Below are 20,506 nucleotides of genomic sequence, written 5' to 3'. Positions count from 1 at the left end.
TTCTGATCATCACAATTTGTATTCAAGTGATCCAACAACAAATCAAAAACATAACCCCCGTAAGCATCAACCAGGAACATATATATACTGTTCCCAGCATTAACCAGGAACATATATATACTGTTCCCAACATCAACCAGGAACATATATATACTGTTCCCAGCATCAACCGACCATTATTTGATGTGAACGAAGTTTTTAACAAGTATAAGAACACATTGAAACTCTGAGCTTTCTGTCCATGAAACATGTTTAACTTTTTGTGTTTTCTATATTTCATGTATGACACGCAGGCACCAGATTCATTCAGTCTTGTGAAGGGAATGTTTATAATTTATTACCCTAAACAATGACGAACATTTTGTTGCAAAAATAATCAAAATACAACATATCAACCTTTCGTCACAGACTTTGTGGAATCCCACTCATTTCGATTAATTAGACAAACTTCATCATATCATATTAATTAGAATGCAGCAAATCTCATAACAATAGTTAAGTAGTATTTATCTCCCAATTTGTAAGCAAAAGGAGACGGCTAATGGATACTGCTACATGTAGACGATGTTAATAAGGTCTTTTCGGACTATCATAAAAAAAAATAAGGGTATTCCACAAATAATATAAGTTGTAATCCGAATTTGACAATTCGATTCTAACCTGAAAACGTAGAGCATTCAAGATTTATTCGTAACCGCTATATGCTATTAGTATCATTTATCATACAAGTGGGATGTTTAGCTAGCTATAAAACCATTTTCTTCGGGAAATGCCTGTACGAAGTTAGCAATATGGCAGTTGTTTTTCACTTGTTCTGTTGATTGATAGAGTTTGATTTTATCAGTTTTTAGGACTTCCCCTCTTTGGATTTGCCTTGGAGTTCGGTATTTTTTTTATATACTTTTTTGTTTCGATAGTTTCATGCGTCACAATGGGTATCCTTTACCATTTTTCGTTATATCTTGGCCTTTTATATTAGAAAAAAGAGTAGATATATTGACGAAAGATAAAGGAACTTGTCTGTTTTACATTTGTATGTTAACCTTTGACGGCTTTTACGTCTTTTGTCGACATTTTTGTGTTGCTCTGTCTTCGTATCTGTTATATCATAGGCCTACTCAGTTAATGACACAACCTAGCGTGAAGGAATTTGAAATTCACTAAAACAATATATTACAACTATGTTTTTACCTTCCAATTCCACATCAACTTTAGATTATTGTTATCCAAAATTCTTCTCACTCCTTTCTGCATTTTATATGTTGGAATTGCCCACATAGCTTTGGTGATTTTGAACCAGTGCTGTACATCGCTCCTTCAAAAACATAAAAAATCCATGTTTGGACGAAATCGTTAAGGGCATACAATACAGTTACAGGGGAGGTAATGACGTCGCTAACGTAAAATGTTATTTTTCGCGACGTCAAATTGCGACATATCGAGAAAAGATGCATTTTTCGACTCATTTTTATCATTCAGACTGATTTATCTTGAAAACGAGTTCATGGACCCCTATTTTTAAAAATGACATTAGGCTTGATTATGTATGAAGATTATTTGTGCCAATTATTATGAACAAATCACCGATGAAATTTTTTTAAATTAGATAAATATACATCCAAAAATGCCGTTTTTTGACTAAAATCATGAAAATATGAAAAAAATGAATTATTTCTAAAGAGTTATTACACAAACTCAAAACACACTTATGTAGAGAAGATATTCCAGATGTTTTTACAAAACTCCGCTTGCGTTTATGTTTTGAAACAAAAAAGTTAAGTATGTCTTTCTATTGGTTAAAAATATCCAAAAAACCGAAATGTCCAGTAAATGTCTAAAATTTCGACCCCATTTATCTCTAAAAGTAGCACATGAAGGTATATTTTTTATTACATATTTGAATTGACTAGGTGACAAATAGCTTGTATGCAAACTTTCGTCAAAAATTCACCGTGGAATCAAAACTGTATCGTATGCCCTTAAGTCAAAAATTTAATCATTGATCGATTGATTGTTTGCTTCACGTCTAGTGACTCTTAAATCCTAAACCTAAACTGTCCACTGAGCTAGGCTTATAAAAGTGAATTGACGTTTGAATATGCTAGTGACTGAAATACAGCGAATCAATGAAGTTGATGATAGATATAAATTTTGACTATTTTTCTAATGTTTTATTTGATGTTGTCGCAGATGCAGGTACCCCTTAAAATATAATTTGAAGTCTGAATGGCTGTGTTTCTGGGCAAGGAATAGAATTCATATAAAATTCCTTAATTCAGTTCATATATGATTTAAAACTGTTTATTAAGGAAACTCCAATATTGAATAATAACTGATGTGATTACTGTAGTAAGTTGAAACAGTATCTATTAGTTACATAGATATAAAATTTGTAAAGTGTCTCGCCTACAGTTGGAGGAGAAATTGCGATGACAAGATCTTTTCTGCCAAAATTTCTAAGTTCAAAGTGCTTAACTGAAACAAAAAAACTTAATGGACCAGAATTTTCAATCCACATGCACATCTGCATATTATGATCTAAAAAAAACAATGCACTAAGTTTCTTGTAGATAGGATAGACAATGTAGACGAAAGGGCATAATTGTTGTTTAGTTTCTTCACATGGTAATGTTTGCATTCATGATTTTTATTCTACAAATTTTGAAGTGAATCAAACAAACAAAGGATACAGAAGGTGGTCCGGACAGACCGACGAACAGAAAGGCTGATTCCTTTATAACCCTTTGTTTGCTGAGGGGGGGGAGGGGGGTATAATAATTAGGACGAGAATAGATTAACTGTAATTCCAACAGGTAGGTTCTGAAAAGGCAGTCAACCGGAATGAATTTTTCAATGAGTCTTTAACAGAGAGAGAGCATGACACTCTTCCTACACGAGTCATCGGATTTAAAGTCCCAGTTCATATCGACTTTACATATAATGCACAGCCAAACTGACGCCAACCTTCAGCATGGTTTTACGACCACACGGAAGAAGTCCAGGTGACCATATGTCTATACCACAGTCAATCCTAGCCGGTCACAGCCAAATTGACGCCAACCTTCAGCATGGTTTTACGACCACACGGGAGAAGTCCAGATGACCATATGTCTATACCACAGTCAATCCTAGCCGGTCAGAATATTTGATATCATTGTGAAGAAATATAAAAAAAATCAAAACAAAATCTTTCATTCAGTCATTCGTAAATGAAAAAAATATAAACAAATATTTACAGTTATTGTTCAATTAATACAAATGCTGATTTTTTATTGGCTAAAAGACGAATCATTTGATTCCGTTATATGTCTCTTTTTGTATGAAAACAACCCATGCAGTATGAAAGCAATGCAAATTTATAGAATTAATAGCTCCGTCACATTAATTAATCATCACTGTTGTTTTCGCATTTTTCGCGTACTTCGTACAATAGGTATGCATTTAGGAAAATCGCAAATTTTATTAATTTGAAAAAATTAGTTAACAATATACTTTGTAAATAAGGATAATTGATTTAGATATTATATAACAATTAATAATTATCTTAATATACTGTATAATAATAATGGAAATTTGATAAGCATTTTACGATCTATCTAGTTTAAAATCGCCGACATCTTTATTATGCAAATTTCAGCTATTTCACGTAGAATGATACTTCTTTCATCTCACTAGACACTATTTGCCGAAGTTTTGAGTTAAAGTTTTACTTTTAAATTTAAAATGTTAATAGCATACATTCCGAAAATCTGTAAATATAAGAATTGAATGCTGTATGTTGGATTTAATGTGCGCACGGTCAACGCTTTTACAACCCTATAAAATTACTAAAAGAAGCATTCAATACTTATAATTACATTTTTTTGCTAAGATCATGAAAACATGATTTCTATCAAGTATTTCTTTTATTTACCTGTGCACTTTATTGTGGAAGCTCGTGTCATTATGAATGTTACATTTCATTTTGAAATGAAGGTTAATTTCAGAATGACGCGAGATTGCTGTTAGCCAATCAAAATAACGTATTAAAATGAAACATACATATAATGTAATAATACGAAATAAAAAAAAGTGACCGTCACATGTTATGCAAGACGCGCGCATCCCATGCAAAGTGTGAAGGTCACTTGCATGTATTTCGTATAAATTAAACAAGAGTGCACACGCTGAAATGTCTCGCCTGCTTTACTGACCATTGATTTTATGTTGAAAGTCTTAAAGATAAAGGTTTTACTAAAACATTACAGAAACTTAACAAATTTAAAAAATCTATGACAATGAGGTCAAGGTCAGATAAATTGTGTCAGACAGACGTATACACCTTACAACAGACCAAAAACATAAACTTAACATTGACCAATGAACCATAAATATAAGGTCAAGGTCAGATGATACCTGCCAGACAGACATGTGCACATTACAATTATCCCATACACCAAATATAGCTGACCTATTGCTATTCGTATTTGATAAAACAGACCAAAACACAAAAACTTAATATTGACCATTGAACCATAAAAATTAGGATCAAGGTCAGATGATACCTTCCAGACAGACATGTACACCTTACAATCATTCCCTACACCAAATATAGTTGACCATTTGCTTATAGTACTTGAAAAACAGACCAAAACACAAAAAACTTAACATTGACCAACGAACCATGAAAATGAGGTCAAGGTCAGATGATACCTGCCAGACAGACATGTACACCTTACAATCATTCCATACACCAAATATAGTTGACCTATTGCTTATAGTACTTGAAAAACGGACAAAAACACAAAAACTTAACATTGACCAATGAACCATGAAAATGAGGTCAAGGTCGTATGAAACCTGCCAGACTGATATGTACCCAATAAAATCATTCCATACACCAATTATAGTTGACCTACTGCTTATAGTAATTGAGAAACGGACCTAATCACGTAACATTGATCACTGATCCATAAAATGAGGTTGAGGTCAAGTGACCTCTGTCTGACGGACATGTAGACGTTGCAAGGAACCCATATACCAAATATAGTTATCCTATTACTCATAATAAGTGAGAAATTCACATGACAAAAAAACTCAATTTTTTTTCAAGCAGTCGCTGAACCATGAAAATGAGGTCAAGGACAATGGACATATGATTGACGGAAACTTCGTAACATAAGGTATCTGCATACAAGATATGAAGCATCCAGGCCTTCTACCTTCTGAAATATAAAGCTCTATACAAATAGTTTACGCCGCCGCCGCCGGATAGTAAAACCTGTCTCGCATACTGCGACTTTCGTCGCAGGTGAGACAAAAATCAGCATTGAATTTCAATTTTATAATGAATATAGCACAATGGTACTGTGACCTGATGTTTCATTAAACGATGTCGTACTGATTACCTGCAGAATCCATCAAAACGCATAATTTCTAGAATAGAATTTTTTTTTCTTACTTAAACATGCATATATGGACTCTTATGATTAGCTCCTTTTGTATTATTAATGGGCATTTCCATTTGCAACGAAATGTTTAAAAATGACATGAACGTCCAGCAAAGTAAGATTGATTATTGAAGACAAATATTTTTTGCTAGTTTTGTGAAATTTGGCAAAATTAATGTACAGATGAAAAAAAAAACAATTATCTTACTCTTTTGGCTTAAAGTCTTCCCTTGTTTCTGTAATTAACGTTGGTGCATATTCATCTTCAATCCCCGACTGTTTAAAGTTTTCAAGAAGTTCCAAATATTGTGTTGTCCATTCTCCGAATGATTTAAACGCCAGTTCTCCCTGAAAGTATGTAAAACAAATGTTAAAAATACATATTGCACACTGTTAAAGGAATGTTCCGAATGGCTTCACGACGGCTGCATGTGAAATGACTAAAATAACACAGTGTCTTTATACAAAATATACAATGCTGTGTATGCGTACTTGATTTTTCCGATCTTACACAAATGGTGTTAAAAAAAGGAACGTAGGCACACTCGAAGTTGAATATGAATTTAATTCAAATAGTGTAATGCATAAAAGGATGCGTAATAATAAGATCCAAAAGTTTTCTCTTCTCCTTCTCCGCTGTAATGAGATCCAAAAGTTTTCTCTTCCCCTTCTCCGCTGTTAATAATTTGTCACTAATGTCTTTATGTCTCCTGACCTAAAAAGCAAACAGAATTGACTGCAAAGAACTTCTTGAGTGCAGGGATAAGCTTTAAGGAGCCAACAGAACACATCCTTTTGATAAAGTCACTTTTCAAATTATAAAAGTGAACACTGAATGAGATACCGCAGCGAGAAGGAGATGAGAAAACTTTTGGAACCACCAGCTCCATACTTTAGAAGCTGATGGTCTAAATGAAAAAGACTAAAAAAGGTACAGGAAAGTAAAAGAATAGGTTTATTAGGTGTCATCGTACTTAATATCTCTATAATATTGGCCAATGGACATTGAAAACTTACCTTACTTCAACAACAGATAACGTAAATTAAATAAAAAATCTTGAACGTCATCCAATTGATTTATTACGCGCAGCAAAATAAATGTACAATAAGCTGCAACAGTTTTTTTTATCTGCATCCGATTTCACCTGGATAGATGCAAAGCTAGTTTGTCTAGCGAAATATTGCGTTTATCTTTTTATCGCATTGTGTAAATATTTTTAACATTTAAAAATTCTAATATTTACATACTAAATATATAGTGTTAAAATAACATTGGTAGACATTTTATAGTAGGCAATTTATATAATTATACATAAATCGTCTAGACAATAGTCAACGATCTTTCTTACGAGGGCGATGGATCGTTATGAAAAAAGCCATTGACTATGAATGTAAGCCGTACCTTCTTCTCAGTCGACTTTTGAGACGCCCTGGCCACACTATTAAAGGCAGATCTCAATCGACTGACTTTTACAATCATTGACCACAACACAGTTTGGTTTAGGGAGGACTAGAAAATTAACAGCGTTGTCGCCGAATGGGATCAATGAAAAGGTGTAGTTCAAATCGCACAGTGCTACCTACCTACCGCAGCTGGATGTGTTAGTTTCATTTGGGATACATGAATACGCAGCCTCTGCTGTAGATATTAATTTTGTGTGAACTTTGGAATTTTAGAATTATACAAGCATGGTTCGATTTTTAATTTGTATTACGTTCAAGAATGTTTTAGTATTAACAGAATAGATTGATAAGATTCATTTTACATCATACTGATGAAGGATATCTGTTATCCGAAATATTTATTGATTCTTGTATTTACTGTTTCCTTTTTAAATATTGGTGCTGTTTTGTACACTTTATATATATTATATATAACCCCACCCCAGAGAATATATGATTCACTTTAAAGTTATTCTTTTACATTTATTTCAAATCTATAACGTATAATCGACAAAAATATTTCATTCTGTGGGTGTTGATCGAAAATTTTGGCTGCTAATTATCCTTCGGATTTTGGTGCAGACGTTTTACCGATCGTTATTTTTTTTATAATAAATCAACACAGAATCATGGAGCACGTGAAAAATAAGTGAGACGATAGAACTATATATATTTGTTTTTTAATGCTGTCTATGCTAACCATTTGTTAATTAAACTTTTTCATAAAAGTTGTTAAGGATGTATTCTTCTGATGTTTCAGTCTCGTTGAAATCTCGTTCGGGAATTATTTCCAAAACTTGTGATACAAGTGGACAATATCAATGAATTTAAAAAATGTTATAATCAAACTCGACTTTGTGAAAATAAATTGTGTACTCACAATAAGTAGTTTTTGAGTAATAAAATTTTCAAATTTTATAACCAATCCGATCCGTGTCATCAGCCAAAAATTTGAGAAAATGGTTGAAGGGTACAAAGAAATAATTTTACCAAAAATATGTACATCCCATATCAATTTTTTCTTTTCAAAATTCTTAGATATATATTTTTTCAGTCAAGAAGTTGAAGTAACATGCATTTTGTTCTAAAAAAAAAAAGAAGAAAAATCCCAAATTTACAAAATTGACAGCATGGTCAATTTTGACACGAAAAAACAACAAAATTTTATAAAACTTTCTAATATAAACACCAACCTATAGTTTTTTATGTTAAATTTAATCAGATTGGTCCACTTCATCTGTAGTGAAAGTATGAAAAAAAGTTTAATTGTGAAACTGTGATTTTTTTCATGATAATAGCCCAAAAATGGGTAAAAATTGATGAAAAATGGGAAAATCATTACAAATGGGGTACTTTAAAAAAAAAGTGCACCATCATATTATTTTTTCTTCATCAATTACTTTCTAACAGTCATATTAACCCAAAAATCGATCAAGAAAAAAAAAAATTTAATTCTACAAATTTTTGGCTCCTCAGAGGTGTACATCCTTTTTTAATGATTTGGTGTATTAGAATTTTTCTTTCAGCGTCGATTAATACTACCTTTCTTGCATTTTATTTATCTTTTTCTCCATTGCAGTTTTCCTTCGCACTTGCGTTGTGCGGTGGTCAAATTTTTAACGAAAGGTGTTATCGCGAAAAGTGTTATCGTTAAGGTGGACTGCATATGGAAAAGCTGTCGGCGAATTAGAGTACGGAAAGACAACAATTCAATAGTGGTACATTTCTTAAGATTTTGGTAAAATAAAGGATCATCTGTTTAAAAAAAAAACATGTATGTACACATGTTTTAAAGTTAAACTTAGCCATTTAAGTATATAAAACATATTCAGCCTTTTTTGTTAAATTTAAAGTATCATATGACTTTGAGAGGTGGGGATCCGAACCATTTTTAAGTTATTTAAAAATTAATTATACGAGTGGGTTGGGAATGATCCCCTCCAGAGCCAATCCCTCAGGTGCACTGAAAAGGTTTTTCCATGACAAGAAAAGACATGGTTTGGAGTGGACATGGAAATCTTCCTAATTTCCTAATTTGACATTTAAGTCAAAGATCAAGGTCAGAGGTCATTTCAATGGTAGGCGACACATTGTCTTGACGTGATTTCCACCGTCTCAGAACGTAACGAAAGAATCGACCTCAGGTCAATATTACCGAAAAAGTCTAAGTCATAGATATAAGTTCTTCACACTAAATTCTACTTTCGTTTCATAACCGCCAAATATAAAAAAAATATAACGTCGATTCCATCGGGACGTTTTAAGAGCGTATATGTGGTGCACTTATGTATCCCTATGTCAAAGGATGAAATAGTTATTTTCCGGACACGAAAATTAATTAAAAAAAAAAAAACCCCACTAAAACACAATAAAAAAAAAGAAAGGAAACTTAAAGATTAATGTCGGCATCTTTCGTGGCACCTAAAAAGAAACTCCCCTTTTCCAACACTCATAAAGGGGACTTTTTAATGATCAGGTAAAACGAATTTCTCGAAAAAAACGACACACTTGTTTCTTCAACTATATTTTTTTCTATGTTACATGGTATAACCGGTCAATCCATGTGAAACAAGCTATACGATAGTCACACGAAGAAGATCAACTTGGAAGTGCCATTAGTACCGACTGCTCATTATAGAAAATTGAATAAAATGTGAACCTTTGTGGTTTATTTCGCCTTTTTAAAAAAACAAAATATCTTAATCGAATACTGAAAATTCAGAAACTTTTGCGTGCACTTATTAATGTAATTGTTGAACAATAAACAAACAGATAAATTGTTGCGATTTCAGAAAATGCTGCATACAAATAATGCTATCAAAATTTAAAATGCCAGTTCTTATTTTTGCAAAAGCTATCCCATCGCAATTTTCGTAATAATTAAAAACATCTAAAAATTCTGAATTTACAGTATTTTTTTGTAGTCTACTTTTCAATAATACCATAGCTTTTTCCTTTTCATCATTCGCAGCTTCTTGTACTGTATTATGAAGGTTTAATAACGGTTCTATCAAACTCGCCAATTCTTGTGCTTTGTTGGAAGCAGCGAGTTGTTTGAATAGTCTTAAAAGGTCAGGCTTTAAAGCAGCGCTCTGTTCTTTATACTCCTCTTCACTTAGATAAGAAAATAAACATGAATTATATTTTATTTTATTTTTTATAATCATGTTCAGAAAAACTTTTTGAAATAAATCGTGTAAATAAATAGATAAACAAACGTATTTAGAACTTACTTTATTATCGCCCCAATTATGTCACTAATTATAGCTAGAACTTACTTTATGTCTATTAATACCCACGCTACATCAATCTTTAAAGACCTAAATGTTGCAAAACACTTGTCCTACCTCCATGACAAATATGTTGTTGTCCCCGCAGATAAAGCCCCAAACAACATCGTTTGTGCGTGTAAATCACATTACATAAACTGCTTGATAAATGAATTAGGTATAATTGACAATTCACTTGGAAACTCAACACATACCCCCACGACACTTACTTAAGAGGAAATCCTGGATAATCATAGGTCTATTCTATGTTCCTTTGGAATTTTAACCAAAGATGAAGAACTGGATCTTCCAGCACTGTATTGGATACCTAAACTACATAAGTGTCCTTACAAATAACGGTATACTGATGGGTCTTCCAAGTGCTCCACGAAACCTCTTTCTAAATTATTAACATCAATTTTATCAGCAATCAAAGCCGGGCTTCAAAGTTATTGTGAAACTACATATTCTTGAGGTGGCGTGAATCAGATGTGGATACTAAAAAATACATACAATCTAAAACTCTTTCATCTTGCAATAGTATTGAAACATTTGACTTTTCTACGCTTTACACAAGTATTCCCCATTCCAAACTAAAACACAAATTGAAAGAGTTGGTCCTGTTTTGTTTCATAAAAAAAGAATGGCCAACGTAGATACGAGTATCTTGTCTTAGGGAGGGATAAATCCTACTTTGTAAAAAATCACTCTGGTTCGAACAAAAAATTCTCTGAAACTGACATTATCGAAATGCTTGATTTCTTGATTGACAACATACTTGTTACGTTTGGAGGACGTGGTTTTCAACAAACAATCGGCATTCCCAAACTGGGAACAAACTGTGCCCCTCTTATTGTCGACTTGTTCCTTTATTCATATGAGGCTGACTTCATACAGGAACTTATTAAGAAGAAAGAAAAGAAGTTAGCAGTATCCTTTAACTTTACTTTCCGTTATATAGATGATGTTCTCTCACTAAATAATTCATAATTTGGTGACCATGTTGAACGCATCAATCCCATCGAACTTAAGATAAAGGATACAACAGATACAGTTAAGTCTGCCTCATATCTTGACTTACATATAGAAATTGACAATGAGGGTCGGTTGAAACAAAACTTTACGACAAAAGAGATGATTTCAGCTTCCCAATTGTGAACTTTCCATTTCTTTGTAGCAACATTCCAACAGCGCCTGCTTACGGAGTATATATCTCCCAGTTGATACGATATTCCAGGGCTTGTACTTCATATCATGATTTCCTTGATAGAGGGTTGCTGCTTACAAGGAAGCCATTAAACCAAGAGTTCCAAGTGGCGAAGTTGAAATCATCACTTCGTAAGTTTTACGGACGCCATCACGAGTTGGTTGACCGTTATGGAATATCCGTTTCACAGATGATAGCGGATATGTTCCTAAGTTGTAACCACATTCCCGTCCCCCCTTTTCCGGAATGTGACCTATCGAATTAGACTTATTACCGGGTTTGTACTCACTTGAGCAAACGACGGGTACCACATGTGGAGCAGGATCTGCTTACTCTTCCGGAGCACCTGAGATCACCCCTAGTTTTTGGTGGGGTTCGTGTTACTCAGTCTTTATTTTTCTATGTTGTGTTTGTGTACCATTGTTTTTCTGTTTGTCGATTGGTCTTTTTCTTTTTTACCCATGGCGTTGTCAGTTTATTTTCGACTTATGAGTTTGAACGTCCCTCTGGTATCTTTCGCCTCTCTTTTATGATTGTCTTCAATTAACTCAAAATTTATAGCTAGAACTAATTTTATCATCGCCTTCAATATTATCTCACAAATAGAAGCTAGAACTTACCTAATTATCGCCTTCAAGTATCTAACTAATAATAGCTAGAACTTAATTTATTATTGCCTTCAATTATCTCACAAATAATAGCTACAACTTACTTTATTATCGCCTTCAAGTATCTCACAGATAATAGCTAGAACTTACTTTATTATTGCCTTCAATTATCTAACAAATTATAGCCCGAACTTACTTTATTATCGCCTTCAAGTATCTCACAAATAATAGCTAAAACTTACTTTATTATCGCCTTCAATTATCTCACATAAAATAGCAAGAACTTACTTTATTATCCCCTTCAATTATCTTACAAATAACAGCTAGAACTTACTTTATTATCACATTCAATTATCTCACAAATAATAGCTAAAACTTACTTTATTATCAAATTCAAATTATCTCACAAAAAATAGCTAGAACTTACTTTATTGTCACCTACGTTTATGCCACAAATAATAGCTTGAACTTACTGTATTATTGCCTTCAATTATCTCACAAAAAAATAGCTAGATAGATATAAGAAGATGTGGTATGAGTGCCAATGAGACAACTCTCCATCCAAGTCAAAATTTATAAAAGTAAACCATTATAGGTCACAGTACGGTCTTCAACACGGAGCCTTGGCTCACACCGAACAGTAAGCTATAAAGGGCCCCAAAAAATTACTAGTGTAAAACCATTCAAACGTGAAAACCAACGGTCTAATCTATATAAAAAACGAGAAACGAGAAACACTTATGAACTTACTTTATTATCGCCTTCAATTATTTCACAAATAAAAGCTAGAACTTATATTATCATCGCCGTCAATTATCTCACAAAAAATAGCTAGAACTAACTTTATTGTCGCTTTCAATCATCTCACAAATAATAGCTAGAACTTACTTTATTATCGCCTTCAATTATCTCACAAATGATAGTAAGAAATAGACAATAATTAAATGGAAACATGATTGTTAACCGCAAAATATGAGGTCCATTTTTTCATAGTTGGATCGTTGTTATGTCTTTGTCCGTTTGAGACTTAAGTGGTTATATATCTTTTAACTCTGGGATTTTTCGCAACACCATTTTTCTGTCTAAAAGGACCAAAAGGGCAAGGTCATCATAATTTTTTATGTTTAATATTGCATGCGTTTTATTTCCATGTTTCCAGTTGATACTTATAGCTCGCAAACGACTAGAGAAATGGTTAATTTTTTCACGGAAGTCAATGGAAAAAATATATCATTACTTATAATTCTGTAGTCCATGAAAAAGTCAGAATACACTATTTTTGTTGGTACCTTCTTGTACATTTATTAATTAATGAGCTATAGGAAGGTTAAAAAATGTACTTTAGGCATTGGTAACACGATCGACAAATTAGTACAGGGGTCTGTTTTTCAAAGCAGTCTTAGGACTAGAGCATGCCCATTACCATCTTATGAGATATGTGTAACGTTTTAAAACAAATACATTATCTTTTGGTCAATACAGGTAGCCTCGAATCTATACAAGGACAAACAGCCAGTTAATCATAAACAAAAAATGTAATGTTTTATTCTATTTCTTACTTTATGTAACAAAGTTTTTGAAGATGATTTGTAGCCATCTCAAGCTGTTTTTTACCCTTGGGAAAATCTGGTGACAAGACCAATGCAGATATCCTCTGTAAATGTTGTTTGAGAACATCCCCATCAGGATATCCCTAAATAAGTAGACAATAAACACTTCAAAAGTACAGAAGAAGTTGGGTCACAAAAATATCATATAAAATTTATGAAAAAAAAACATAAAAAAAGTAAAACAACGCCAAAGCGAAAAAGAGAGGTACTGAATTAAAAAACAAAGACTTCTGAATATGCAAACAATAGGCCAAAATGAATCCTGTCCGAGAAAGTTGAGCATTTTCTGCTTCATACGCGTTACCTCTTCATGAAACGTGGTATTTTGTCTTATTTTCTCAAAAACAATATATAATTGTAAATGGACACCTTGAAATTAATTGTTTTCAATGATTAAAAATAATAAATATAAATTTGTAATAAACCGTAAACGAATGATATCGTTTTCCTTTTAACTGCGCTCACTCTACAAAAAACTTCATATTGTGACTCGCAGCTGACATTTTACAATTTCAATATGCAGACAACCTGATAATCGGTACATATGAGTCTTAACTTCCACACTTCTGCTGGTGTCCTGGCGTGTATCAACCCAAATTAACAAATGAATCTGGACACAAAATCCGACCTCTAAAACCGCATGCTGTGAAACAAAACTGTCTACAGTTAATATTTTAAATATACCTCGTATGGATTGTTGCCTTTATAACAGTCTCTCACTACATTAGTGCAATACTGCATTAGGACATGAAGTGTTTCCGGAAGGTCTGCTGTGTGCTCGAGATAAAATGTGTAAAGGTCAGAAATGCAGTCCAAATTTCTAACTCTTTGTAATCGTCTCTTCCTCTAAAAAGACAAGCGGAATAGAGGTAATAAGGGACATAATAACAAAATACAAATATTATTGACTGACAACATTTCTTGCACGATCATTCTTTACCCTTTCTCCAGCCACTGTGATCAAAATATTATAGATTAGTTTGAGTATGCGAACTAAATATTATCTTTTACATAATATAAGATTATTATCATATTTGTTCCGTATAACTATTTTTCGAATTGCAGATTTGACTAAACACTCGTCTGATAATGACTAATGGGAAGAAAAGATGCGATGTGGAAACTAGAAACGCCTTTTCTTCCGATGGACTTCCCCTTTATGAATTTACCTTGGAGTTCTGTATTTTTGTTATACCTTTTCCCTCCACTCTATGTTTAGTCTATCATTGGAATAAAGATATGTTAGCGTTGCACTTTTTTAACACCACAGTGACAACTAAAATGTTTTTCATTGAATCAAAATTTCAAGAATGCATATCACATACATGAAATCTCTCCCTTTTCGAACTTTGCAAACACGGGTTTCAGTTTTTCAAAAAGAATTAAATGTATTTGTGTGGAATTACGTAACTTATTATTAACGTTATTTTAGGTATAGAAAATTAATTTTTATCGACAAAATAAATGTAATGTAACGAGTACGGAAATAATCAAACTCACGGATTTCTATGAGCTTTATAAAGCAACTAGAACATTTGTAATTTCATAAAATGAACTATAGCAAGCTAAATATCAAACAGATAGAAGTACATTTTTTGCCCTTTGGGTATTTTCGTCTGAATGTGCACACGATTCTTTAAAAATCAGCCATTCATAAAAAAAAATGAAATGAGTTCGGTTATCCCCTACAAATATTTTAGAAATAAAAGAAATAACATTTCATTTTAAAAGAAATTCAATAAAACAGGGTTTCGGGAAAAGCCAAATCTAGAGGGATGCTACATGCTATATCTAGGAGCTGTAAAATACGCTTGCGTGTACACAAAGAACACTTTAAATGAGTGGGGGAAAAAAGATTACGAAATCCCATATTTAATTGCAAAAGAAAACGATAAAACTGGTGAAAAAAGGATTATATAAAAATAAGGAGATGTGGTATGATTTCCAATAGGACAATTATCCACCAGAGTTCAAATGACGTGGACATAAGCAATTATAGGTCACTGTACGGCCTTCAACGATAAAAAAAACCATACCGTATAGCCAGCTATAAAAGATCCCGACATGGAAAATGTGAAACAATTCAAACAAGAAAACCAAAGGCCTTACCTATAACAATACAATTTACGGAAAATAAATATGACAGAAATGAACAATGCAACGACAACCACTGAATTACAGGCTCCTGACTTGGGGCAGGCATATAAAGAATATGAGGGGTTAAACATGTTTGTGAGCACTCAACCCTCCCCTAATGCGGGACAGTGGTGTTACAGCACAACATAAGAACAAACAGTTTAAATCAGTTGCAAGTGGCTTTACTCATCAAATTTATACGAGCCACAAATAAACCAACTAACTTAAAAATAATAGACACAAAGCACCGATATAAGCGTATTCGCAGATACTGAAAACTAGTACAAAGCCAATTACAACTAATAAATAAGTCATGTTTTCCAAGACTAGACTAAAGTATCAATCAATACACACCCAACAGACTCTCCATTTCTCTAGAAACAACCTTTAACGAATCTGGGAGGGTAAAAAAACTTTCCTCCTGAAAATCTGCGGTTAAAGTTCTCATTTTTATTAACGATTAATTTATATAATGATCAGGAGACTATAGTCAATTTTTTAATTCTAGAACTAAAGGGATGTTTTGTATTGTTGCGTTTTCTATATATAAGCTATGTTTTATCCTGGAAAATTAGGAAAGTATAGAACATCAAATCATTCATAGTAAGCAAGATAAAACATTCACTTTGTCCAAAACGGATAAATAAGAAATTCATATTTTTCATTTTACTTACTTCATAAACCTTTTTAGAAAACCTTTCAGGAAATCAGTCATTCTACTTTTGTACTCCTTAAATTCCATATCCCCTGGTATATATTTGTGCTCCTTGAGGGCTGCAACCAATTGAGTAAGTTTTTTGCCGTTTAGATTCTATAATTAAACATTGTATTTAAAATATATTTTGTTACCTGGTGAAAATGATTTAAAAAAATCTGGTTTGCTCACTGGAAACTTTTTATCATGCGTACATATTACTACAGTGGTTTTGTATTCGCATGAGGTAAATGATCAATTGTCAGTTTTCGAATTATTTAGTTTCATTTAACATATGGTTTCAAATGCAGTTGCAAAGCTGATTTTAGAGATGCGTCCTCGTTTTTGATTCGATACTCTCAAACGTATGGCTTTCAAAACTTTTGATTTCGAGCGTGTTATTCAAGAAACTCGTGTTATGCACTCTAAAAATTGTACCCTTGGATAATTTTTCAACCAGTAAGTCTGTGCCACTGTTAGAAAATTTTCAGCCCCCTAGATACCATCTAAACAATAGCCATCTGTGCTGGATTGATTGAAATGATAATTCTAAATTCAAATATCACTCTTTTGATATTTCAATTTAACTACCTAAAGACCAAGGTTACATATCCCTTTTGTAAAGTTTACTTAACATTTTGTCTGTTCCGTTTAGGTCGATTTTGCATTTTCATGCTTTAAATTGTCTTCTGATTTTTCTAATCAGTAATTTATATTGCAATGTTAAAATATTTTCTTCAGCTCTGGGTCGGTTTGCTATTTCATGTAACATTTTCCTCATTAAGCCTTTAAGGTATGTATGCAAAACAACATTCTAACTAAGTATTCCCAGTAGTATCTTACATCGTTGAATTCCCGCTCACTTATATTATGTGTTAACCTTATCGTTAACACGGTCATATTTGCCGAAAGGTTCTGATGAACCTTCATTTCCTATGTACATCTTTATGTTGGCTGATTGTTTGATTGTTGCTTTCTTTACATATAATACAAGGAGATGTGGTATGATTGCCATTGAGACAATCATCCAACAGATTCCAAATAACATGGATTTAACCCTTATAGGTCACCGTACGACCTTCAACAATGATCAAAAACATATACCGTATAGTCAGCTGTAAAATGCCCTGACATGACGAAATGTAAAACAATTCAAACGAAATAACCAACGGCATGATTTATAACAAAACAATAAACGAAAAAAACAAATATAACAGACATCAACCAACTACAACCACTTGATTAAGCATATTCAGGACAAAAGACAAAATCTTTAAAAACATTTGATAAATAGATTTAGAAACGGATAATTATTTACCTCCATCAGATCGTTCATGTCAGCTGCGCCTGCAATGAGCTTGTCAATTACATCAGCAAAAGCCGTTGTAGGACCTAAGCGAAGCATAGTCAGAAGGAAGTCAAACAAGCAGTCCTGGCATTCTGGTATGGATAACGTTCCTTCGTCTGTACATTTCCTTTTAGAAGAACATAAAATTTTAGTTTGCATGCATTTTAAGGTAGATTAAAAAGTTTTCTGGTAGTCAATACACTGTATATGTAAATGATGATGTGAAATTGACAAGATATTTTTATCAAAGCATACACAATAGCAAGATTGTACCTGTATAATGCAAAGTTGGTTCCTATTTAAAGGAAAAATATATTATGAGATTTATTTCCTTTTGAAGGTGAAATTTATAAAGGTTATTAAATGTCTGCATCCATATTCTTAGAAGCTATAATGACAAATACATGCGTTCAGTCCAGGAGACCCACACGTAGCCTCCGGTTGTTGGCAATCCTCTTTAAATAAATAAAAAATTAAAATAGAAAATAAATAAAAATGCTTTCAGTCCAACTTATTTAATAATGTCAAATGGTGTATTGTGTGGACCAGAAAAATGATATATATCCAATTTTACAAAAAGGCAACAATACTATTAAAAAGAAAATGCTTACTCTATTACATGTCTTATCCACGCAACTGCATTACATGCTATTCTACAGCCATCTTTTTCAGTTGTAACATTCTGTATAAAATCTTTGTTGCATATTTTGCTCATCAGAATATTAACGGCTTTTTTCAGAACTTCGATATTAACACCTTCGTGGAGAACACCTTTGAGATCACAACATTCATTATGAAGATCTGAATCCGTTCCGTCAGGGGGATGTACAAAATCATATTTCTCTATGATCTTGTCAATCATGGTTGTTTTAATCTACAAAGAAAGTGATACATGCGACTCGAAAAACTTCACCAGAAAATCTAATAATGTCATCGATAACTCATTACAGGTCTGGCAATGTGAATTTGAATATTTTTGTACAGAATTTGGAGAAAAGAGGCTGACATTAAGTCATTAAGTTTTTAAGTTTGGAGATTTTAGGATACGATGTTTCGGAATGACATGATTTTAATTGTCAAAAATTAAATAGCTATTCGTCGTTTCAAATGCATGACTTCTTGTAGGTCAAACTGTAAAAATAAAGGTTTGGATTTATGTGTTATGTTTATGTTTAATGTTAGGTTTCTGTCTTATTCCCACTTGTGTCGTATGTTTGTTACCTTTATTTGTCTCTTCTTAATCGATTTGCGAGATTTGAACATCCGTAAATTACTGTCGCCTTATTTCGCCAATTATATTTTTGTGATATTACTTCTACTTTTCCAAAATTTGAAAGCAATAGTAACAATTCACTAAGTTTTCCAAGAAGCTGTTCGGTAGATCTAGAGGACACGTAGTTGTGGATTTGTTATTATTCGTAGGGTACTAGTTTTCGTGGGTGTAGGGGGGAAACAAATTCAAGTGTTCACTATATTTGTTGAATTTTGAGTAAGAATTTTCCAGCAGGTTGTCGGCATTTCTATTGGAACCAACTGTGCAACTCTCCTTGCTGACCTTTTCCCTATTTTCATATGAGTTGGAGTTCCTTCGGACACTTGTAAAACAAGAAAATCAAAGAAGCTAGATCATTTATTTCACATACAGGTATATTGATGATATTCTTTCCATTAACAATCCAAACTATTATGATCGGGTACAATTAATAAATCCTCATGAAGTAGAGAATTTGAAAAGAATTTTCCAAATTTCATTTTGTACGTGAATTAAGGTGAATATTCAGATACTAAGTTATAGTTCTTTCGTATTCAAACTGATACCTTAATTTTGAGATGTTTTTGGGATTAATATATTAATGATGTGTATATCAAATGAAAATAACAAATTGAATACTCAATATTTTTTTCCATTTGCATTTTTTTTAAATGTGCACTTATATTGTGCAGAGATTCATGGTTTATACAGTGAATGCAAATTTAAAGACAGTAAATGACCGGACAAACATAGACTAGAGACTTAATTTCTGTTTTTGCAGAAAATTGAGGCAAATTTGAAGTCAAAGCTTGACACCAGTATTGTACAGCAACGACTCTTTTTGCTAACAATATTAAAAAAATAATTCACTTTTTGTTTTATTGCAGGTAATGTTTTATCATATACAACACATAGTTTATGCCTTCGTTATGTTTTTCTTACCTGTTCTGTTTTGTTTCTATATCATCTATACCAATTCTTGCTCTTTCCACACAATGGTCGATACCGAGTTAGTTATGGATATTCATTCATTTACATACTTCTTTAGAAGGTCAATGTCAAATATAATTGCTACAACATGCCTATCTATTGTTTTAATATTTGAAAGACCTGGTGCAATTAACACACATTTTATTCAAAAGTTGACGTTAACATTTAATGTCGGTTTTTCCAATGTATTTTTAATGTTGACGGTTATTGTTACGGGTAATTTATTTTGAGGCTCAACATGTATGCCATACAAAGATGGTAACGCGTGTTTATAATGTTTGGAGCTCAACTCTCTTCGCCAAATAAACACCATATTTGATAAACAAATAATAAAAAAATGTTAATTCATAATTTCACAAATAGTCGTTTGATAAACATTTGTATTAAAAACATTTTTTCATTGACATAATGAATTCTATACATGAATGAAACAAAACCTAATATTTATGATATTTTACTGAATGACCATTTAAACGATATATTCATTTAAATTTATGAGCCATAAAATCATAAAAATACA

The 20,506-nt window shown here is 32.5% G+C and overlaps 1 protein-coding gene across 1 annotated transcript in view; it reads right to left on the bottom strand.

Annotated features, from left to right (window-relative positions):
• LOC127733711 (uncharacterized) overlaps positions 1–20,135 on the bottom strand; it is a 42,255-nt gene extending 22,120 nt beyond the window's left edge. The window contains exons 1-9 of the mRNA XM_052243025.1: positions 19,939–20,135; positions 18,356–18,618; positions 17,715–17,871; positions 16,377–16,513; positions 14,251–14,412; positions 13,516–13,649; positions 9,815–9,986; positions 5,638–5,777; positions 1,192–1,315 (exon numbers count right to left, since the gene is read on the bottom strand). Coding sequence (XP_052098985.1) covers positions 1,192–1,315; positions 5,638–5,777; positions 9,815–9,986; positions 13,516–13,649; positions 14,251–14,307 — 627 coding nt within the window. The 5' untranslated portion in view covers positions 14,308–14,412; positions 16,377–16,513; positions 17,715–17,871; positions 18,356–18,618; positions 19,939–20,135. The remainder of the gene's footprint in view (positions 1–1,191; positions 1,316–5,637; positions 5,778–9,814; positions 9,987–13,515; positions 13,650–14,250; positions 14,413–16,376; positions 16,514–17,714; positions 17,872–18,355; positions 18,619–19,938) is intronic.
• Positions 20,136–20,506: the final 371 nt, after the last annotated feature.

Source organism: Mytilus californianus, unplaced genomic scaffold (genome assembly GCF_021869535.1).
Source record: "Mytilus californianus isolate M0D057914Y unplaced genomic scaffold, xbMytCali1.0.p SCAF_3, whole genome shotgun sequence".
NCBI classification, from domain to species: domain Eukaryota; kingdom Metazoa; phylum Mollusca; class Bivalvia; order Mytilida; family Mytilidae; genus Mytilus; species Mytilus californianus.
Note: the sequence above shows the minus strand (reverse complement) of the source record. Positions and strands in the feature narration are given on the sequence as shown.